Raw genomic sequence first — 23,473 nt, 5'->3', positions numbered from 1 at the left:
CAGAGCCTTACCTAATAATAAAGAAAATTGGTAACCCTGATTTAATGCTTACTGTGTACAATTGCTGCTAAAATCACTTTACATATGTTAATTCATCTAATCTTCAAAACTCTATGAGTTACAAACCAAAATTATTCTCATTTTGCAGATGGGGAAACTAAGACAAAGAAAAGTTGTTACTTGTAAACACAGTAAATAAGAAAGAGGCTAAGCTGGATTTTGTAACCAAGGAATCTGACTCTAATGACCGTGCTTCCTAACCCCTACATTACCAACCTCATTATCAATATCTCTTTTTAATTATACAGTAGTTATTAATCTCTTAACAATAAGATGTAATTCTTATTATTATCTCTATTTTGCTACTGATAAAATGAGGTTTAGAGATGTCACACAGCTATTAGGTCAGAGCTACCTCTGTCTAGAACTGTGCTCTTTCTTTGCCCCATATTTTGCAACAGAGCACAGATATATGTAAAATGTCATGTTGCACTAGTCAAAGAGTTCCCACATTACACTCTGAAGGTGGCTGCCTTTGGTGGTGGTGAATGAAAACAATAAGATGCCTTGTTAATATGGACACACCTGCCTTGAATTTCACCTGGAGCTCTTGTGGAAATATTTGATTAAATTAAGAACTTTGAGGTAAAGGAACTGAATAGCTATAAATTATTATCATTTCATATCAATTTCTGATCTCTCTTCAAACATACTTCCATGTAAACAGTCTAGTATGTGCTTTGGCTTTTTCTACAAATGTCTCCTAATAGGAATGACTCACTTTCTTCCTTTTCAGGAAGAATTTAATTCTTTTAGCATTATCAATTTATTAATAAGAACATTTTTTCACTGGTTAGTTTTAAAGAGATAATCCTGTTAATTTAACAGCATAAATTCTATATTCCAGTTTTTAAAAGATGATGACTTTTAGCCAATACTGGTCTTTCCTTAAACCCCAATTCACATTTCTAATTGCTTCCTAGATAATACCTACTGATACTCCTCCTGACTGAGTACATTCATTATTTTTTCCCTCCAGTCATGAATTTCTTCCTGAATGTCCTGTTAAGTCTGGTAGTGGTATATTTATGAAGCTAAGCTAAATGTCATCTTCAGCCTCTCCCTTTCTTTCACCCCTCACAGTCAATCAATCAGCAAATTCTACTTCAAATTACCAACTAAAAAATGAATTGGAGGTCTGGACCCTCCTCTTCAGAAACAACACACCAACATCACAATGACTAACTGGACCAAGCAATGGCTTTTTTTTTCTTTTTAACATCTTTATTGGGGTATAATTGCTTTAAAATGGTGTGTTAGTTTCTGCTTTATAACAAAGTGAATCAGATATACATATACATATATCCCCATATGTCCTCCCTCTTGCGTCTCCCTCCCACCCTCCCTATCCCACCCCTCTAGGTGGTCACAAAGCACTGAGCTGCTCAGTGTTCTCCCTGCCTCTAATCATGACCTCGTTAAATACCTCCCTTCGGAAGATCCACGTGGCTCTTTCTTTTTCTAAAAGCCTTCCCATGGGATATCGTACCAGCTCATCACTGCTATGATTCTAAGCAGTGACAGTAAAGGCAGATAAGGGCTCTCATGGATAATATTAATAACGATTAACCTTTGCTTTAATTCATTTAATCATCACAACAACCACTGAGGTATCCACTGTTATGATCCCAATTTTGTAGATGAGGAAACTGAGACACGGAGTAATTACTTAGCTATTAAGTGACTATATAACATATGTTCATTATGTAAAATGTCAAAAACAATTCCTATTTTCCTAGAAAAAAACAATAATTAAACCTAAGGACAGATTCACAATTACATACCCCATAAGTAATCATGCTCACTATCAATCAGACTAGCACTTTTACCAGTATTTTACCAGTAGAGTACTTGATTAAAGATGATGCCTCCATTAGTAAAGATACTGTGATTTATCTTCTCAACATGAATAACATATAGCGTTATATTGCTTTAATCATCTTGAAATTACTGAATTATGGAATTCCAGGAAGGAAGTAAACTTAGAAATCACCTGATTCAAAGTCCTCGTTTTTAAAAAAATGGTGTTTGGAATATTTCAGTGAAATTCCTATGGAACCCATGGTGTCTACATGACACAGTGCAGTCCCCAGCGATGCACCACCAGAATTTACTCATCCATTCCCCAGGAATGAGCACTTAGATTATCTCATTTCCCTCTGCCACAAACAATACCATAATTACCAAAATGCTCACTTTTACATGTCTGGTGAACATTATGAATTTTCTAATCATGTAAAGAGTTATAGACAAATAAATAAACTATAAAAGCCTAAGATAAAAGTAGAAGAATGTCAAAAGCAAAGAGGCAGCCTTGAGTTACAGACTTCCCTTACATAAAAGTGTAAGGACTTTCATTCCTGACTGACACTGCATACGAACTGCTCTTCACTTCTCAGACACTGGATGGTCTTCACTCCATTCCTACCATAAACCTTACTTATCCCAGCTGATCCAATCCTGCCATCTCCAGTATTCCCAACCTCCCATCTTCGTTAAGAGCCCTCTGCCACCACTTCCATGGAAGATTTGTACCTGTTCCCTCACCATCACCTGAGCCCCTTTTTAGAAGCTGCTTAGCCGACTGTTCTGGAGAAGGAAGGAGGTATGCACTTAGCAATCTGAAACTCTAGGTGCCCTTCTCTAGGAAATACTGAGTTAGTCCACATGCTATATAAACCCTATGGTACTATTAACGGAAAACCCTCCATTGCATGATGTATCAAAGAGGCTTCTGTCGTCTCACAAGGAAACCCAACCACAATGTGGATTATTGTTGCTACGTTCTGACCTCTGTAACAAATACAGATTTTACTTTGTAAGCCGTGAAGGAGTATTACTCCATTCTGCTCTCTGGCAGGGCTGGAGAGGGGTGGGTGAAGGGACTCAAGAATGTCCAGCTTCCCTATATAGAGACTTTCAATCGATTCTGTTTTCAGTGCCATCCATTAACCCCCTGTTTTAGAAGAACACAGGGCCTCCATGTCCAGAGCCTTTTCAGAGTCCATTGGAACAATTTGACTTACTTCTTCAGGCACTTGGGTTTCTGCTGCTGCTTTTGCTCTGCTGAGAAAGTAATCATTCGGTGTGCTTTATTTTTTCAAACTCCAGAAATTTTTTAAAACTCTCTTCCTTCTTGTCTCTTCTTGCATTCTCTTTGTATTCTTTTGCTTTCCTTCCAGTTAAATTTCAATAAGGAGTATAAATAAATATGTTGTTCAAACAAATATATTAAAATGAAAGTTTAGAGGGAATTTGTATGTTATACTATTTGGTTAATGACCTTTTTGTTACTGATTTGTAGGACCTCTTTTTACATTAAGGAAATTTACTATTTTGTCACATGTGGTATGACTATTTTTCTGATTTGGGCTTTTGTCTTGAGCTTTTTTTGTCATGTGAAAATGTTTTCATATTGGTTTAGTCAAATTTATCAGCCTTTTTCTCCCTTTTTGGTTTTTCTCATGCTTAGAAGACCATTTGCTTTAAAGATTATTAAAACATTTTGTCATGCTTTTTCCCTCAGCTTTACTGTTTGAGTTTTGTTTCTTCATCCATTTTTATGTTTTAATTTTTGATCAGTCTGGAACTTATTTTGGTGTAAGGTGTGAGGTGACTCCAATTCTATCTTCCTCAAAATGGTTTCTCATTTTAGTTGTTTCTTTCACCTCTCATTTAAAATGCTACCCTTTTCTATGTGCTAAGTCTTGGTATGCCAGTATGCCTTGGGTCTAATTTGGGTTTGTTTAATTCACTTCTTTGTCTACTAATATGACAGCTTTAATTTTTGCAGATCTATAATTAGCTTTAATTATCAGGTGGAATTTGTCCTTTCTGATTGCTCTTCTTCTTAAAACAATATTTTAGATTATTCTTATACTTTTATTTTTCCTTGTTAATATTTTAAAGTTTGTGTAGTTTCAAAAGACACATATAAACGTTAAAAAATTAATATGAAAAAATATACTAGAACCGAAAATAATTATATTATTGTTTATAATAGTTTTTCACTTTATTCCCCTGATTTTTTTAGGTCAACAATAACATATATGTAAATAATGGCTTCCTCCACTTTTCTAATTGTTATAGCTCTTATTTCTTTATCCAGAAAGTGTTAAATAATAATGTTGGTAGTGGACATATTTTTTTATTTCTGGTTTTAATGAGAATGCTTCTAAATTTCTCCATCAAAAATTAAGCAAGGCTTTGCATTGAAATGTATCATCTCAATGTATGGAGGTGATCATATGGTGTTAATCTTGTAACTGCTTATACTGAATTTAAAAAATTATCTTTAGCCATTCTAAGGGAAATAAATTCATATCACTTAGTTCATTAAACAATCACAGGACTTCCAGGGTCTTCTTCAGAACCGTCAACCCTCTCCTGCATTATTCCCTTCCTTCTCAGTCTCAACTGCCACAGGACCGTGGAAGGGTGTGGATGACAACTAAACCACCCCCTGTGGTTTCATATATTTTCTGGGTAGTAAGGTATCTAGAATCATGTAAATTTGTACTAAAAATTCAGTTTTTGGCAAAGAGTTTCTGTTACACTTTGCACACATTAGGAAGAATGCCTTTTGTGTTTAGCATAAGAGACTAAGATTAAAACACTGTGTATTGAAAGGTCAAGGACAAAGTTGCTGAGATGGGAAACACACTGGACTTGAAAACAGAAATTCCAATGATGTGCTTACCCCTTGCTACCTTTTCTTGGACTAGTCATTTGACTACTCTGAGACACAGATAATGAGTGAAAAAGATCACTGTAAGTTTTAAAGCACGCTACCAACATAAGGCATCGTCTTCCAATTTTAAGTATGTTGAAAATCTTTAAAATTATTTACTTCAAAATTGCCTTTAAAGCATATTAAGTTTTTCACAATACTTAACTCAATAAAATGAGTTTTTGTCCTACACAAAATGACATGAAGTCCATTAAAAGAGGGCAGTTCACTACAATGCAGCTTCTCTAGCAACACACAGAGCCGCCCCAGTGTGCAAGTGGTACCTCTCAGCTTTGAACCCACAACTTGCTATTCTTCCAGAACCTCCTGGTTCTGACCATTACCTTTCGTTTCCTTTCAAAGCGCGGGCTTCCTTACATCAGGGTCTTGAGAAATTTGCAGCCACTTCCCTTTAAATGCACAAGTCTCAGGACTTGGTTGGGAAGATGAGGGAAGTCTTCAGAAAGCAGCTCCAGAAACTTAAAGAAGCTGTGAATGCTTCCGGAGGCAAATGAGCCCAGAATATAGAAGCCTGTGGGTTCTCTAATAATAACCTTCCCCATCTTTCCACTCTTCTGTAGCAGCGAACACTAGACAGAAATGGATAGCTCGATAAATTATACTGCCACTAGTGAAGTTTAACATTCAAGTCATTTATTTTTCTGTTCAATTCTGCGAGATGTATGTTAAATTAAACAATGAGGGGACAGTGGCTCCATTTGCCTGTAAAGTCTCGGTTCTGGTTTTGGTGTCACCTTTACACCATGACCCTTAAGCCATCCAGTGGGTGTAGTAAATTAACCTCTCTCCGATGCATCAAGAAGAGGATAGTTATATACAATCCTTGCAAGAATTGAGAAGATAATCATACAAGTCATTTTCTGTGTTCTGTGGTTCAGATTAAGAATGAATTTTTGATAATGGAGGAAAAAGGTTAAGATATGGTTTTGAAGTCAGATCACTTGGATTCTAACTTCACCTCTTTCTACCTGTACCTGTACATCCTTTTTTTTTTTTTTTTGAAGGGGGGAGTGTGGGGGAAACTCAACTTCCTCACTGGTGAAAAGGCAAAAGTAATAGTACCTACTTCTTGAGATTTATACATGTAAGACACTCAGAATAGAACTTAACATATAGTAAGTTTTCAATAAATGTTATTATATTGAAAGAAAATAAAAGCAATAAAGTCTCTTCCTCCAAAAAAAGACATGTCTTCTTTAACCTTTCATATATTTAAGTAAAATTTAGCATTTGTGTAAATATCAGAAAGATGTATTATCATTCTGAATGAGAGGTACTGTATTCTAAATTGTAAGTCCAGTAGTTTAGATAAAATATTTTTCATTACTATGAAACTATGTGGTCGATAAAATGTTTTTCCAGGTTATAGTTTCTTCTTTTTTTATTTATCCAACATATATTGACTAAAACATATTCAACCAGACATTATTAGGAACGTTAAAAGAAAAATGCTTCATCTCAGCCCATAAAAAGTTAATGTGACCTGGAAGGGGAGAGAAGATATCTAACCTATTGACTCTATTACATGGTCAATGCCTCCAATACACATAACCAAGATATTACATAAATTTGGAAGCAAAGCATGATTTCTAATCAATGATATTAAGCACAGATACGTGGAGCATATGGCTTTTGAATCAAATCCAGAATCATCAGTGGTGTATGCACAGGTTGAAAAGGGCTCCATGGGTAAAATATCTAACTGGAGAGGTTTACAGATGTTTATATAAATGGGCAAAGACTCCAGTTTCACTGATAAGCAATAATATGATATGAGGCTGGCAATGTAAGATGATCGCACTATGTGGAATATGAAGGCTGCCGAGGTATGTCTGAAGTTTTATTTGGTTGGCACTAAAGAATAGATATTTTCTTGGTGGACTGATTGATATTTGTTTCTTCTTTAGGTTTCTTTGGTTAGCTTGGTAGCCAATGCTCTCGGTTACTCAGAACTTGGTGCCATCAAATCCCTACGGACATTAAGAGCTTTAAGACCGCTGAGGGCTTTATCCCGGTTTGAAGGCATGAGGGTAAGAAAAATAAAGGCTCTCTGATGATTCATGTCAAAATTAAATGTAGAGACTTCCCTGGCAGTCCAGTGGTTAAGACTCCGGGTCCCAACGCAGGGGGCACAGGTTCAATCCCTGGTCAGGGAAGTAAGATCCCACATGCCACACAGCATGGCCAAAAAATAAATAAATAAATAAAATAAAACGTGTTGTTGAAAAAAATATTAAGTGTAGGTAATGATTTAGATACAGAGGGCTGCCATACTTTTTTTTTTTTTTAGTTATTTCTGAGATACACATTTTAAATTACTAGAATTATGACTTATAACATTATACCAGAACATATAAGATTTTTAGAAATTTCATGTAATGTCTGAAACATTTATATTAACATATTTACATACAAATAACCCAAAGAAAGTTTAGTATTAGCTGTTTTTTTGGTTTGTTTTTTTTATACTGCAGATTCTTATTAGTCATCAATTTTATACACATCAGTGTATACATGTCAATCCCAATCGCCCAATTCAGCACACCACCATCCCCACCCCACCGCAGTTTTCCCCCCTTGGTGTCCATACGTTTGCTCTCTACATCTGTGTCTCAAATTCTGCCCTGCAAACCAGTTCATCTGTACCATTTTTCTAGGTTTCACATACATACATACATCCATAATATACAATATTTGTTTTTCTCTTTCTGACTTACTTCACTCTGTATGACAGTCTCTAGATCCATCCACGTCTCAACAAATGACTCAATTTCATTCCTTTTAGTGGCTGAGTAATATTCCATTGTATATATGTACCACATCTTCTTTATCCATTCGTCTGTCGATGGGCAGTTAGGTTGCTTCCATGACCTGGCTATTGTAAATAGTGCTGCAATGAACATTGGGATGCATGTGTCTTGTTGAATTATGGTTTTCTCTGGGTATATGCCCAGTAGTGGGATTGCTGGATCATATGGTAATTCTATTTTTAGTTTTTTAAGGAACCTCCATACTGTTCTCCATAGTGGCTGTATCAATTTACATTCCCACCAACAGTGCAAGAGGGTTCCCTTTTCTCCACACCCTCGCCAGCATTTGTTGTTTGTAGATTTTCTGATGATGGCCATTCTAACTGGTGTGAGGTGATACCTCATTGTAGTTTTGATTTGCATTTCTCTAATAATTAGTGATGTTGAGCAGCTTTTCATGTGCTTCGTGGCCATCTGTATGTCTTCTTTGGAGAAATATCTATTTAGGTCTTCTGCCCATTTTTGGATTGGGGTGTTTGCTTCTTTAATGTTGAGCTGCATGAGCTATTTATATATTTTGGAAATTAATCCTTTGTCCATTGATTCGTTTGCAAATATTTTCTCCCATTCTGAGGGTTGTCTTTTCGTCTTGTTTATGGTTTCCTTTGCTGTGCAAAAGCTTTGAAGTTTCATGAGGTCCCATTTGTTTATTTTTGTTTTTATTTCCATTACTCTAGGAGGTGGATCAAAAAAGATCTTGCTGTGATTTATGTCAAAGAGTGTTCTTCCTATGTTTTCCTCTAAGAGTTTTATAGTGTCCGGTCTTACATTTAGGTCTCTGATCCATTTTGAGTTTATTTTTGTGTATGGTGTTAGGGAGTGTTCTAATTTCACTCTTTTACATGTAGCTGTACAGTTTTCCCAGCACCACTTATTAAAGAGACTGTCTTTTCTCCATTGTATATCTTCGCCTCCTTTGTCATAGATTAGTTGACCATAGGTGCGTGGGTTTATCTCTGGGCTTTCTATCTTGTTCCATTGATCTATGTTTCTGTTTTTGTGCCAGTACCATATTGTCTTGATTGCCGTACTCTTCTGATATTTATTTCATAGAATTACAAAATTTCAAAGCAGAAATCCTAAGGATCACTAAGCCTAGCCTCCTGAAACTAAAACAGGCCCTCAAAAATTGTTTGTGGCAGAACTAGAACTAGAATCCAAGTCTTCTGGTGACAGTTAAAGGATATTTCCACAACAAGTAAAAACTATGTGTTGCCATTTATTTCTTTTCATTGCTTATGCATTTTATAATGATTATTTACTACTGACATTCATCCTAGGAGGAGATTTTTCTTCCTCTCAATAGGTAGTTTGATTTCTCAAAAATTACCAGTAATGGGGCTTCCCTGGTGGCGCAGTGGTTGAGAATCTGCCTGTTAATGCAGGGGACACGGGTTCGAGCCCTGGTCTGGGAAGATCCCACATGCCGCGGAGCAACTAGGCCCGTGAGCCACAACTACTGAGCCTGCGCGTCTGGAGCCTGTGCTCCGCAACAAGAGAGGCCACGATAGTGAGAGGCCTGCGCACCGTGATGAGGAGTGGCCCCCGCTTGCCGCAACTGGAGAAAGCCCTAGCACAGAAAAACGAAGACCCAACATAGTAATCAATCAATCAATCAATCAATCAATAAATCTAAAAAAAAAAAAAAAAAAATTACCAGTAATGAATGACAGATAGAATGGTTTTTGTATGCTCTACTTCTTCAATTAATATCAGTAATAAAAGTTGTTGTACAAGAAAACAACACTAAATTGTGGCCTCTGACAAAATCTATATATCCTAAGCAACTAAAGTAGGGGTTAGGATAATTAACTAAGCATTGAAGGCAACCCCTGGAGTTTGTTTCATAGATCTCCCTTTTAAGTGAGCATTCTGAATGAGGTTCACTTTTTCCATTAGCACTTGTATTTTCCTCTCCAGCTCTCTTCCTTAGTGTATATTTTATGCATCTAAACATAAAGTACACACTTATATACACATCTACTTGCCACGCCCCTCAAAATATTATTTAGCACAAAGGCCAGCTTTGGTTTAATCCAGCTTGCAGATGCACATGGATATTGAATTTCTTCTAGGCCACGGGGCTTTTATGTTAGGAGGTGGTTTGTTTAAGCGATAAAAACACTTCAGTCTTGATGAGATTCACTCACCAAGAAGAATGAAACCACTCTCCAGATGCACTGTAAGCAAAGAAATACTTGCTTTTACATTATAATTTTCTTTCATTGCTGCTTGATAAATAAAGTCACAAGACAAGATAAAATTAATAAAAATGATTATGTAATTTCAAGTTTTTTTCACACCAGTCTTTTACCATTACTCACATTATTTAAGCCTTCATCTGGTTGCATGGTTTCATATTAATAATTCATTTTTGAGGGGAGATAGCAATTGAATAAAATAGAAAACTTCCAAGTTTGCTCTAATCTGAAAACTATTCTAAGTTTGGCATTTTTAATTTTGTCATATGGCAGAATTAACATTCTAGGTATAAAACATGGTAAAAAGTATGCGTTTATTTGATGATAAGAGAACTTGTGGGAGGTCATTTTACACAAATTTTAGAGCCAAGAAAACCTGGTTTCAGTATAATATATATGACAATTTCTAAAAGAAATAAGATTCAAGTAGCATAAGAAATTTTTACAGTTTTGGATTTCAGGTTTTGATATTAATTTAAAGTTCTTTGGTGTTGATTTCTAAAATAATGTTTCAGTATTTTAAAATAAAACAATCGTTTCATTTAATATAAGTGCTTAACAAAATAGTCCCAGTATGAGCTAGATTAATTAGATAACAAAAGATACAAATCACTAGACATTTGAAAATACACATTAATCTCTTCTGAATTTAGAGGAAAGATGACTGAATTTCTCCTTCATGAAATAGGTTGGCCTGCGTTGGTGAAGTAACATGTGCCCTGAAGTGAACATTTAAGAGATTTGGATCAATAATAATGGGAATACATTCAGTAATTTATGTCCAGAGATGAATTCCATCTCATTTCCTAATTTAATATACTTTTTTAAAATTAGGAATTATCAATATGGGGAAAAAGGACCTTGTAAATTCCTTATATCATTCTTCATCTTCATCAAAAGTTAACTTGATCTGGTGATACAGATTTAAGGCATTATTAATACTTTGTTTATTTGTAATGGGTTTGTTTAACCATGTTTTCAAATCATCAGTCATTCATGAACACTCTTGAAAGTTAACATGTATTGTTGAATGATGATTATTTCTTGTTGGTATTTAATACAACTTTTTTTTTCTTTTTTTCCCCAGCATACAAACATTTTCTGACTCCATCTTACTATATCAGGTTTTTGTTTATTTCTTTTCACACTTTGGCATATTTTGCTTTCTTTAAATCCTTTAGCTCTTTAGTGTGTCACTGTTTGTTTTCCCCTACCGACTATGTCCTAGAAAATATCAGAACAAACTTGTCCACATAGATTTTTATTTAACTCGTTTCACACCCATTTTATATTGAATAAATAACGGAAGAAATGGTTTCCATTTTAACGATTTGTAAGCTGCCTTATCCTTATCTCCTCTTCTAGGTGGTTGTGAATGCTCTTGTTGGAGCAATTCCCTCTATCATGAACGTGCTGTTGGTTTGTCTCATCTTCTGGCTGATCTTTAGCATCATGGGTGTGAATTTGTTTGCTGGCAAGTTCTACCACTGTGTAAACACGACAACTGGTAACATGTTTGAAGTTAGTGAAGTTAACAATTTGAGTGATTGTCAGGCTCTTGGCAAGAAAGCTCGGTGGAAAAACGTGAAAGTAAACTTTGATAATGTTGGCGCTGGCTATCTCGCATTGCTTCAAGTGGTAAGTGCCTACTCTATGAATTTTGAATACATTTTCAAAATGTTTCAAGTAAGATGATTTCTCTGATGTTCTTTGAGTGATTAATATCTGATAGCACGAAAGTAGTTGATGATAACACCTGTACTATTAGCATGACTTGACTGTAAAGAAGATGTTTTGCAGTGATTTTAAAATGTATTTTCCCCAGTGTTCAGTTGTTAATATGTTTTAATGTTTTCTGCTTCCTGTCTTTTCTTATTCTATTATTGAGTGTTACTGTGCTATTACCATTTTTAATTTTCTGTAGCAATAAATGCCAAAGAAGCAATTATATGTATTAAAATAATAACATATATAATGTAGTGATTAATTAAATGTATAGATTATTAATCTATGTATTAATCAATTAATACACAGATACAGATAATGTACAGATAATGTACAGATTAATGTACAGATAATTAATTGTACCAACATCTAAGGAGTATAGTTCTACTATGTGTGGAAATGCAAATCTTATGGAGTGGATTTCAAAATGTGTAATATTTAATTATTTTTACTTAACTGACAGTATATTAACTAATCAAGAATTTAATGAAAACAGTTGAGTGTTTAAACACCCCAGAGGTTTGAATCATAGAGCTTACCTTTTGAAAGGGATTTGAGACTGAGATGAGAGTTTCACCTAGTTACATGTTAGTGTAGAAAAAAATAGAATACCTTCCAAGACAAACAAAGAAAAAGAGTTCCAGTTTTGAAATAAAATCTTGTTCTATTTCAATTTCATTTCTTCATTCAATCCATTTCAATCTCTTTGTAGAATATTTCATAATATTGTACAAAAAATTATATTTAATAACACTATCATATTTTCATATGGTAAAATGCATATTCTTGGATTAGGTTTTTATGCAGAATTCAAATATATGTTGTTTACAGGCCACATTTAAAGGCTGGATGGATATTATGTATGCAGCTGTTGATTCACGAGATGTAAGTTTCACTCAAATACTATTTATAGCTACTAGATTTTTCCATAGTGATAATTTAACTGAAAGACCCAGAATTTTATATTAGAAGCAATCAGAACATTTATAACTGCATATAGAAATTCTCTTTTTAAGCCAATTCACTTCAATGTAAATGATATTTTGGTTAACATATGTCTATTATAGATCTAATATGAAAGGATATCTAACTGCATGGATTAGAAGAATCAGATTGGTCCAGTAAATGAGACTCTTAAGATTGGGGAAGCTGATCAGTGGGGAAGTAACTTGTCTCTCCCTATCCCTGGAGATTATGATAAACCAGAGTCTGTGAAGCAGCTTCCAAAAATATCATGATAAAAGCAAGCAAGTTTCAGGGAAACTCAATTTAGAAATCAGGAATAAAAATAGTTCCTCAGAACATATCTGTTTATGCTGAATTTTCCTCTTAGAATTCGATGTTCTGTTATTAAAGCCTTATCTCCAAGAGCTAGCATTTCCAAACCCAAGGAAAAAATATTGCAAAAAAAATTACAGTAAGACTAATAACAGGTTCAAAATGTTTGCCTTGTTTATACCACTGCTATTTACTCTAAAGAATACGTACAGGTAAGCCACAATGGGAAAACAGATTTAAGAACAATTGTAAAATTACAAATTTTCATTATACTAGGTCATACTAATTTGAAAAAAGAATTGCTTTTGCAGAACAGTATCTCAGGTCAAGGCAAAAATAACTCTATAGTAAGTAACAACAGTCACCAAATTTTTAATTTAGCTCAAGTATTTATTGTGTTTTTAAATATTATTTAATATTTTCAATATTATTTAGGTTAAACTTCAGCCTGTATATGAAGAAAATCTGTATATGTACTTATACTTTGTCATCTTTATCATCTTTGGGTCATTCTTCACTCTGAATCTATTCATTGGTGTCATCATAGATAACTTCAACCAACAGAAAAAGAAGATAAGTATTCCTCAGCTCTCACCTTTCTCCATTCTGAGGGTCTGTCTGTTTTACATCCAAATAACCAGGACACTCATAGTCATGACAGAGTTAGATCATTTTTAAATTGCCTTCCATTCACTATGTGATCAGTTCAGCTGCAGAGCAGTCCAGCCTCTAACTGGTGGCTCCTCTCCAGATTCATCCTCTGCAGATCTGCTGTAGTGTCTTTCTGACTCAAAAATATGACCACTGCTTCAAAACATCCAGTGGGCCTCAATGCTTCACCCTTGCTTACAGAGCCTTTCAGGAATTATCTCCACCCAGTCTTCCTGCTTCATCTTCTCCCACACCACACTTTCTATATGCACTTCCCTACTCCTCAGGTCACCACCCACCCACCATTAACACTATCACTTGCTACATACACAGCTACATGGATTTTCTGCCCTTTTCTGAACAAGGCATGCTCTTCTCCCTCCATGACTTTACATAGGATTTTCTCTTCCTAAAATGCTTTGCCTAGCAAACCCTTAATCATCCTTTAAGGTCTAGCTTAAGGGTACTCCCCTATATAAAGCCTGTTTCTGAATCTTGGAACAGATTCAGAAACAGATTATTGCTATCTCTGCAGTACTGGGTTGTTTTCGTTTGTTGGCATATAGACACTGTGTCTTATATATCTATGTAGTTCTGATACTGGGTACATTGTCTAAGACACAGGAAGTGCTCAAAAAGTGCTGAATAAAAAAGTAAAATTGTCAACACTGAAATGGACTAAGATTTTTTTTCTTTCATGAAAATATATTTGAGACTCCTGAGCCTCCTTCTAAACGTAATATAATCAAATTAGAATCCTGTGCTAATCAGAGTTTTATGTGATTATGGGTTTTACATAATGTTAAGGTACTCAGAATTTCACATAAAAGGGAAAAGCAGGATAAATCTGTATGAAGTAGGATAATATCCATTTAAAAACTGAAAAAAAGGATTAAAGGAAAGACTCAGAAATACTTTTGTAAAAGTACTGTTGTAATACAGGTTGGATTGTAACCAGTTTTATACTATGTCTTTACTTTGGAGGTCAAGACATATTTATGACAGAGGAACAAAAAAAATATTACAATGCAATGAAGAAACTTGGGTCCAAGAAACCTCAGAAACCCATACCTCGGCCTGCAGTAAGAATTACTCATCTTCTTTAACATTCCAAAGCCCTATTTCCATATGATGAAATTGGGCAGTGCTCAGGATCAGAACATATTAGGTGATATCACCAATATATAATATGACCTAATTGTAAAGTACATACTGTGTAACACAATTAGCAACTACTACACTTGTAAGAATTACTAAGTTCTTAAAAATGAGGCAATGTTCTTTAGTTTGTCAGTTGAAAACCTCCAAGTCAGGGTTCCCAGTAACTGCTTCCAAAGCAAGGTTCATGCTCCTGCTGCCACCTACTGCTTCCAACAACGTACCTGGTCCCAGCTCCTCTGATATTGTTACATGGCACTCTCTTGTCCTTTTAAGTAGATGGAGTTTTCCAGACTTCCCATTCTACACCCATGGGCTCCCTCTATGCTGTTTGTTCTCTCCATTGTTATGACTAGAAAATATTTTTAACGTTTTTAGAAAGGAAAAGGGTATCATCAAAATAGTTTGTTTCAGCAAATACACCCACACACAAAAGATTTATTCAGAATGCATATTCTGTGGAGCTTCATTATAGTGGAAAGTCATAAAGATGGTGGATTATGTTCACAGAGCTGTATTCTCAATCACCTATCCTCTTAGGTGGGTAAGGAATAAGGAACTGAGACCCAAAGAAGGTAAATACTGTACGTAAAGTCACAAAGCCTGTAATCACCAGAACTGGGACTTGACAAGGTCTCATGAATCCTATAAATGACTTCACTTTGCATTATTTTTAAGAGTAGTTGGAGTAGGTGCAGGCGGTGGGGGGGGGGGGGGGAGGGAAAGCAGGGTGGAGGGAGGAGGTAAGGCAGGGAACACAAAAGGGCATATACCTGCTTTACTGAATGTCATTTAAATATTATAGTTAGAAGAGGCAGAATTAAATAGAAAACAACTGACATATTTTGAGGGATGGACAGACAGAAATAAGCTATAATTCAAAATCCCTAAAGCACTGATAAATGAATTGGCATATTCATCCATCTAAAAGTCTGTCTACATTAACCTACTTTGTAAATCTTCATTATTAGTTGTCATTATTTTTTGTAAAAATTATCATAGTTATTAAAATCAAGCAAAGCCCATGCACATTATCAACCAGTTGCCACCAATTTATGTTTTATTCAGCTCTGTCTTCCCATGAGACCTAAATAAAACAATTATATTTTGGTTTTGTCATATGACATTTTTCATTTATTTCTCTTTTTTAAACAAATTTGTTTGCGGTAATGTGAGAAGGGTGCACATCCCATGGGCCATACATAGAAGGACTTCATCTGCAATTTTATGGATCAATATTTATGAAATATGCATATTAACCTTCTCCTTCCTCTCTTTCTAGAACAAATTCCAAGGAATGGTCTTTGATTTTGTAACCAGACAAGTTTTTGATATCAGCATCATGATCCTTATCTGCCTCAATATGGTCACCATGATGGTAGAAACTGATGACCAGAGCAAATATATGACTCTAGTCTTGTCCCGGATCAACCTTGTGTTCATTATCCTGTTCACTGGAGAATTTGTGCTGAAACTTGTCTCCCTCAGATACTACTACTTCACCATAGGCTGGAACATCTTTGATTTTGTGGTGGTGATTCTCTCCATTGTAGGTAAGAATGGTTTATTTACAGAGAAGTGCTGTTGTTGGAAAAGTCCCCAAAGCCTATCACCTGTGTAACATGGAAATTAGATCTAAGAATCATAATGTGTATAGATCTAAAGTTCAACACTCTTGTTCATCTTCCACTAACTGAAGAATTTAACTATTCGAAAAAAGAAAACAATATATTTGAAGATTTCAGAAATAGTCTTTGTTTGCTGTTGGCACATTTCATATGTGAGGATAACTATTCATAGTAATTGGGTGTATATAATCTTAAAATGCCATACCACTACGTGAGATTATTTAACTTATAGGATTTTGCAAGAATCCATATTGGTTTATGACATTATAGAATTATTAAATAAAACTCTATAATCTTTCACTGGTAATATTAGGAAGTGGATCCAAACAGTAAAGGTTTATACTCATAACAAATTTGTTTTCATTAACCTTGCAGAGGAAAAGCATTCATATAAGCATAAGATACTCACTGTTTAGCTGTTTTCTGTATTGTTCCATAGGTATGTTTCTCGCTGAGCTGATAGAGAAATATTTTGTGTCCCCTACCCTGTTCCGAGTGATCCGTCTCGCCAGGATTGGCCGAATCCTGCGTCTGATCAAAGGGGCCAAGGGGATCCGCACGCTGCTCTTTGCTTTGATGATGTCCCTTCCTGCGTTGTTTAACATCGGCCTCCTGCTCTTCCTGGTCATGTTCATCTACGCCATCTTTGGAATGTCCAACTTCGCCTATGTTAAAAAGGAAGCTGGAATTAATGACATGTTCAATTTTGAAACTTTTGGCAACAGCATGATCTGCCTGTTCCAGATTACCACCTCTGCTGGCTGGGATGGATTGCTAGCACCTATTCTCAACAGTGCACCACCTGACTGTGACCCTGACACAATTCACCCTGGCAGCTCTGTTAAGGGAGATTGTGGGAACCCATCCGTGGGGATCTTCTTTTTTGTCAGTTACATCATCATATCATTTCTGGTCGTAGTGAACATGTACATTGCTGTCATCCTGGAGAACTTCAGTGTTGCTACTGAAGAAAGTGCAGAGCCCCTGAGTGAGGATGACTTTGAGATGTTCTATGAGGTCTGGGAGAAGTTTGATCCCGATGCCACCCAGTTCATAGAGTTCTCCAAGCTCTCTGATTTTGCGGCCGCCCTGGATCCTCCTCTTCTCATAGCAAAACCAAACAAAGTCCAGCTCATTGCTATGGATCTGCCCATGGTCAGTGGGGACAGGATCCACTGCCTCGACATTTTATTTGCCTTTACAAAGCGTGTTTTGGGTGAAAGTGGAGAGATGGATGCCCTTCGAATACAAATGGAAGATCGGTTCATGGCATCGAACCCCTCCAAAGTCTCCTATGAGCCCATTACAACCACTTTGAAACGCAAACAAGAGGAGGTATCTGCTGCTATCATTCAGCGTAATTTCAGATGTTATCTTTTAAGGCAAAGGTTAAAGACGGTATTAAGTGAGTATAACAAAGAGGCAATCAAAGGGAGGATTGATTTACCTATAAAAGACAACATGATTATTGACAAATTAAATGGGAACTCCACCCCAGAAAAAACAGATGGAAGTTCCTCTACCACCTCTCCTCCTTCCTATGATAGTGTAACAAAGCCAGACAATGAAAAGTTTGAGAAAGACAAACCAGAAAAAGAAAGCAAAGGGAAAGAGGTGAGGGAAAATCAAAAGTAAAAAGAGACAAAGAATTATCTTTGTGATCAATTGTTTACAGCCTAAGAAGGTAAAGTTTATGTGTCAACTGGACTCCCAGAGGAGGTCTATGCCAAACTGACTGTTTTAACAAATACTCATGGTCAGTGCCTATAACAAGACAGTGACCTCTCCATCACTACAACTCTGTGAGTCAGGGTATCAACACTGACAAGAGGTTGCTGTTTTCATTACCAGCTGACACTGCTGAGGAGAAATTCAATGGCTACCTAGACTGTAGGGATAGTTGTGCAAAGTGATCATTGTAACTACACCAAACACTTTTAGTACAGTACTTGCATCCACTCTATTTTTAACCTCCATATCTGCCATATTTTTACAAAATTTGTTCTAGTGGATTTCCCTGGTCACTAATTCATAGTTTATTCATAATACTACGTCACTATTTTTGTAAATGAAATTTAAGTTGAGAAAAAAGTATATAAGATCCCTGTGTTCCTACTCCACAAGTTTCTCGAATAATCAGACAAAAGGGTTTTGTCCAAGAGATGAAATTCTTGCTCAAAACCAGAAAAAAAAAATTCTAATAACAATTTCAGGTACTTCCATTTTCTAGACGGCTTTAATTTTGAAAGTGTTTTAGTCTGTTTGTTTATATCTAAACAGTTATGTGCCTGTAAAGTCTCCTCTAATTTTTAAAGGATTATTTTTATGCAAAGTATTCTGTTTCAGCAAGTGCAAATTTTATTCTAAGTTCCAGAGCACTATATTTAATTTTGGTTAAATGTTTTCCAAAAAAAGTAATCTAATAAATCTGTTCTAGAAAAGTATATCTAAAGTATCGCTTTAGAATAGTTGTTCCATCTTCTGATGCAGTGTTGCTTTGCCATCTTCTGCTCTCAGCAAAGCTGACATTTTATGTCAATTAAATACACCCTCTGTTATGTAAATAGTTATTTTATCCTGTGGGGCATGTTTGGGAATATATATATATATATATATATATATATATATATATATATATATATATATATATGTGTGTGTATATATATATATATCTCCTGATAAACAACTTCTATTAAATCAAATATGTACCACAGTGTATGTGTCTTTTACAAGCTTCCAACAGGGATGTATCCTGCACCATTCATTAAATAGTCTGAAGACTAACACTAATGCATGTTAATTACCTATGCTGCTCTATTTTACTCAATCCATTCTTCACAAGTCTTGGTGAGAAGTTGTCACATGTTGGTAGTAGAGTGATTTCAACCAGCTCTGTGTCTAGTACATCAAGCAGAATAGCTTGCAGTTATTTAAAAGCACCTTTCCTTTTGCATTTTTAATTCAACTTGTGTCATATGGTGTCTCTCTAGATTTCAAGGAAACACACTGCATACTGCCTACTGTCAAAACCTATACTTCATATTTTGCTAAAAATATGTCCAAAACTTGTTTAAATATAAATAATGTAAAAATATGATCAATTTTATTTGTTGCATTTTGTACATAAGAAAATTATTTTCAGGTTGATGACATGCCAATTTATTTTACTTTATGCTTTTTCTTTTTATTTTTAATCACAACTCCAAACTTTTAAATCCATAAGAATTTTCAATGGATAATTTCTTAAAATAAAAGTTAGACAATGTGTTTTGTGGATTTCTTTGTTATAATATATTTTCTACCATTCCAGTAGGAGAACATTGGTCAAAAATTCAAACCTAGATCATTTTCTACCAACTATGGTTGCCTCGATATAACCCTTTATTCATGGAAGGTTTTTTTTTACTCAACTTTTGTAGTATTTGCTTATGCAGACTAGTCTTATTTTTTTAATTCCTGTTGCACTAAAGTTATCAGAGATATAACTTGGGCTCTGACCCTTTTAGCCATGAACATAGTGGCTAAGCTGTGCAATTACCTAACATGATATAAATTTTTGTTTTTTGCACAAACCAAAAGATTAATGTTAATTCCTTTTACACAACTATTTACTTGTAGTGTATTGATGAACTGCATGCAGGGAATTGCTATTACTAAAAAGAATGGTGAGCTATGTCATTATTGAGCCAAACGAATAAATATTTCATTTTTTATTGTATTTAATTTCCTGGCTTCTGGGGTTTTTTTATTGTTAGAAGTTTTAAACATATATAATTAATGAAACCTGTACTTGATCTGACATTTGTATACGTAAAAGTTCACATGAATTTTATAACAACCTACTGCATGATCCACCAAGCAATACTACAGAATAAAGTCTATTAAAAGCAGTTTTTGTGAACTTTTCTGTGTGCAAAAGATCAAGTTCACATATTCCAACTTCCAAGTTCAACAACAATAATAGTAGCCATCTACAATTGTTATCAATTTCAATTAACTCCCTTGGCTGTAAACATTTTGACCTCAGCTCCTCTCAATGTAATTATTGTAATCTCCAAATTTCTTGGTAGTAAATAAATGTTATATTACATAGTTTGTTACTAAATCCATTTTATGAACTCCTATCTACACATAAAATATTAATGATGCAGTGATTGAAAATTTATATTAACTTTTTTTTCAGGGTCCCTTGGATTTATGTCAGGTCAAAACCAAATGTTTCTTCTCAGTAGAAAACTCCAGTTATAATGCTTATATTTTTGATGAATTGGATCTAAATATGCATTTCATAATTTCCCCAACATAAACGGTATGAGGTGACTTAATTGGAATTCACTGCCTTCTTTCTGTTCAGGTAAATTTTCAGATCTTGTCAACACCACAGAGAAGTCAAGTATTACTCTGCAAAGTCCTTAACCTTTTTATGCATCCTATTATATAATCATTAGCCAAGCAATCTATTAATTGATATGCATTATATCTAAATGATCTTATGCTCAGAAGAGTCTCAGCTGCAAAAAAAAAAAAAAATACTTTAAAAAATATACCTAGCTAAAGGATATTCTGAAAAATGTTCAGAATACAGGGCTGCTAATGCAATTTGATAGATTTCTGAAATAACTACTTTCACAAGAAAAATCCTTCTATTATTAAACTTCATGATAGAATTTTGTAAAAAATAGAATTAATCAAGTTGGACATAGAAATAACAATACCATGAAATTAAAGAAACTTAAATTCACCAATAAGTGATACTAAATCAACAATAAGTGATACTAAATTACCAACAAGTGATCCTTTAGTAAAGAAAAACCATTTGTGTGGAGAGAAAAATGATAATTCTGCATTTCAAATAATGTAGCTGAAAGATAATGTCTATATAAATTTATGTGTTTTACTAATTTTCAAATAACTAGAATACAATAACTTGAAAATCATTCTTGTGCGTTTCAAACTACTCAGTAGTAACCATAAAGAAAGTTCTTACTGACCATTTTTGTGGAAATGAAAAATGTAGAAAGAACTGGACCAAGAGTTCTGCCACTTGGCTTTTAGTTTCAGTTCTGGTATAAAACTAGCAGTGTAATCCAGGCAAACCAAATTCTGGCCCCTCAGATTCCCCCTTTATTTGAATGGGAATGCTGGATTAGGGATGTTGTCTCTAGTAGTACTTTAATTCTAAAATTCTATGTTCAAAATCAAATTGCCTATTCAAAATGAGTAATTTCCTTTATATGAGTAATACTTAATTTTAAAAAAATGTGCATTGCCAATACACCATTTAAAACATTACTCAGATAACTTAAAATAGAAATGCAACACTTGACCTTGACTTTAGCCCCACTAATGAAGAAGTCCTCTTGTCCTCAAAGATTTTATATGACAAAGTTGAAGAATGTTTTAAATAATTGAAAGGATGGCTATTATTTCTCTTCTATGATGTTACAGATTTCTAAAAGACAACACCTGATATATAACAGAAGAGATTAAAACAAAGAAATCATTAGTTATTTGTAAAATTGTCTTGAACTACAAGTGTACTTACTCCTTCTTTGTCATTAGCATTTGCCACAAAACTTCAGGAAGTTGGGCTTAAGTCTTATATTCCCTAGAGCACTATTTTTACTGAAAAAAGAGTAAAAGATGCACATCATTCTCTTATCTTATGATAACACCTAAAATGTTTTATTCTTTCACAGAGAAAGACATTTATGATTTGATGCAACCAAACTTTTGTTGTAACTGTCTCCTTCCTATGCATCCTTCCATCTGCAGTATTTCTCCTCTCCTCTTCTCTCAAGTCTCTCCAATATTCTGTCCAGCTGGCATACTGAAATACACATCTGAAGTCTTCTAAACCTGACGGCATCCCACTATTCAGAGAATCCATTTCCCTTTCTTATTACAGAGTTAAAAAAAAAACCCTGAATAACCTGTCCCTCACATATCCCACTACTATCCTCTGTCATTGGCCATCACTCCACAACTCATGCCTCCTCCCCACGGAATCACATAGTCTCCAACTAAACAATTTTTGGACATCTCTCCTGTCTTGGCACATGCTACAGTCTTTGTCTGAAATGTCTTTCTCTTTTTTTCCCTGACAAATTGTTGCTCATCTTTCAAAAACTGGCTCAAATATCATCTTTTCAAAGCTTCCTCGGATTTCCCCAAAACATTTCTCCTCAGACTTCCTAATGTGCATCTAGGATTTTATGTACCATACCGTGCTGTATTACCTCCTTTGCACTTATCTCTTCTAATAGATTGTAGTACATCCAAGGTATGGGATGCATCTCATTAATTTTCTCACCCTTTTATCCTTTATCAGCAATGACTAACAGGGTATGTGACTACCAGTTTTCAGATACATTGCTAGAATTGAGTCTTGCAGGAAAACGCAAAAATACTTAAGTGCCAAACAACAACACCAGTAAATTTTTTCCAGTCCTTACTGAGAATGACTCTCAAATTTATTAGCATCTAAATTCAGATAAACCACTACCATAATTACAAAATATCTCAGAAATACAGTAAACCTTGTAACTATAGTTTACAAGCAATGCCTATTGCCTAACAAAAACTACTGAAAAAAAATAACTTCATTTCATTAATTCTGTCAGTGAAAGAATAGTTTTACTTAGTTGTCCTCAATTAGATGTATGCTGCATGGATAAAAAAACATAATCAGGTTTTATTTCACTACCTTAATCATGTATATATTCTTCACTTGAATAACTCATAGGTACACTGGTAATACACTGATAACTAGGATTTTGCTTGATGAATGTATATTTCCAGCATATAATGGGATAATTATCCTAAAACTCTTGTCACAAAATATCTAAAAACAGAATAAAAGATTTTTAGAAGATCATTTTTTTTTTTCTCTTTTTTTTTTTTAGAAGATCATTTTAATGTATGGTTAGCTTTACCAGAAAAAAAGGGAAATTCCTTAGGACTGATAGTGAAAGGTAAGCTAGCACTAAAGTCAGAGGCTATTCTGTGGGCTTCTATTGATCCCAGTGACCTATAGCTTGGTTTTAATTGCCTGCGTACAGAAAATAGAAGACAAAGATTAACCCAATACGGGTTAGAGATCCTGAATAAATTCAAGATCCACAAAAAGCTACACACTTAATGAAAGCATTTTCAACCTTGCAAAAGCAGAGAGAAAGAAAACCTTAGCAAGCGAACATTTCTGTCTTGTCT

At 34.8% G+C, this 23,473-nt stretch overlaps 1 protein-coding gene across 1 annotated transcript in view; it reads left to right on the top strand.

Moving 5' to 3' along the window:
* The window catches only part of LOC103006793 (sodium channel protein type 3 subunit alpha), a 114,691-nt gene extending 95,818 nt beyond the window's left edge, over positions 1 to 18,873 (top strand). The window contains exons 22-28 of the mRNA XM_057550940.1: positions 6,718 to 6,840; positions 11,187 to 11,459; positions 12,378 to 12,431; positions 13,260 to 13,397; positions 14,453 to 14,557; positions 15,916 to 16,186; positions 16,701 to 18,873. Coding sequence (XP_057406923.1) covers positions 6,718 to 6,840; positions 11,187 to 11,459; positions 12,378 to 12,431; positions 13,260 to 13,397; positions 14,453 to 14,557; positions 15,916 to 16,186; positions 16,701 to 17,896 — 2,160 coding nt within the window. The 3' untranslated portion in view covers positions 17,897 to 18,873. The remainder of the gene's footprint in view (positions 1 to 6,717; positions 6,841 to 11,186; positions 11,460 to 12,377; positions 12,432 to 13,259; positions 13,398 to 14,452; positions 14,558 to 15,915; positions 16,187 to 16,700) is intronic.
* Positions 18,874 to 23,473: the final 4,600 nt, after the last annotated feature.

This window comes from Balaenoptera acutorostrata, chromosome 8 (genome assembly GCF_949987535.1).
Source record: "Balaenoptera acutorostrata chromosome 8, mBalAcu1.1, whole genome shotgun sequence".
Lineage (NCBI taxonomy): Eukaryota > Metazoa > Chordata > Mammalia > Artiodactyla > Balaenopteridae > Balaenoptera > Balaenoptera acutorostrata.
The sequence above is the reverse complement of the archived record's forward strand: the minus strand, read 5'-3'. Positions and strand labels throughout refer to the sequence as shown.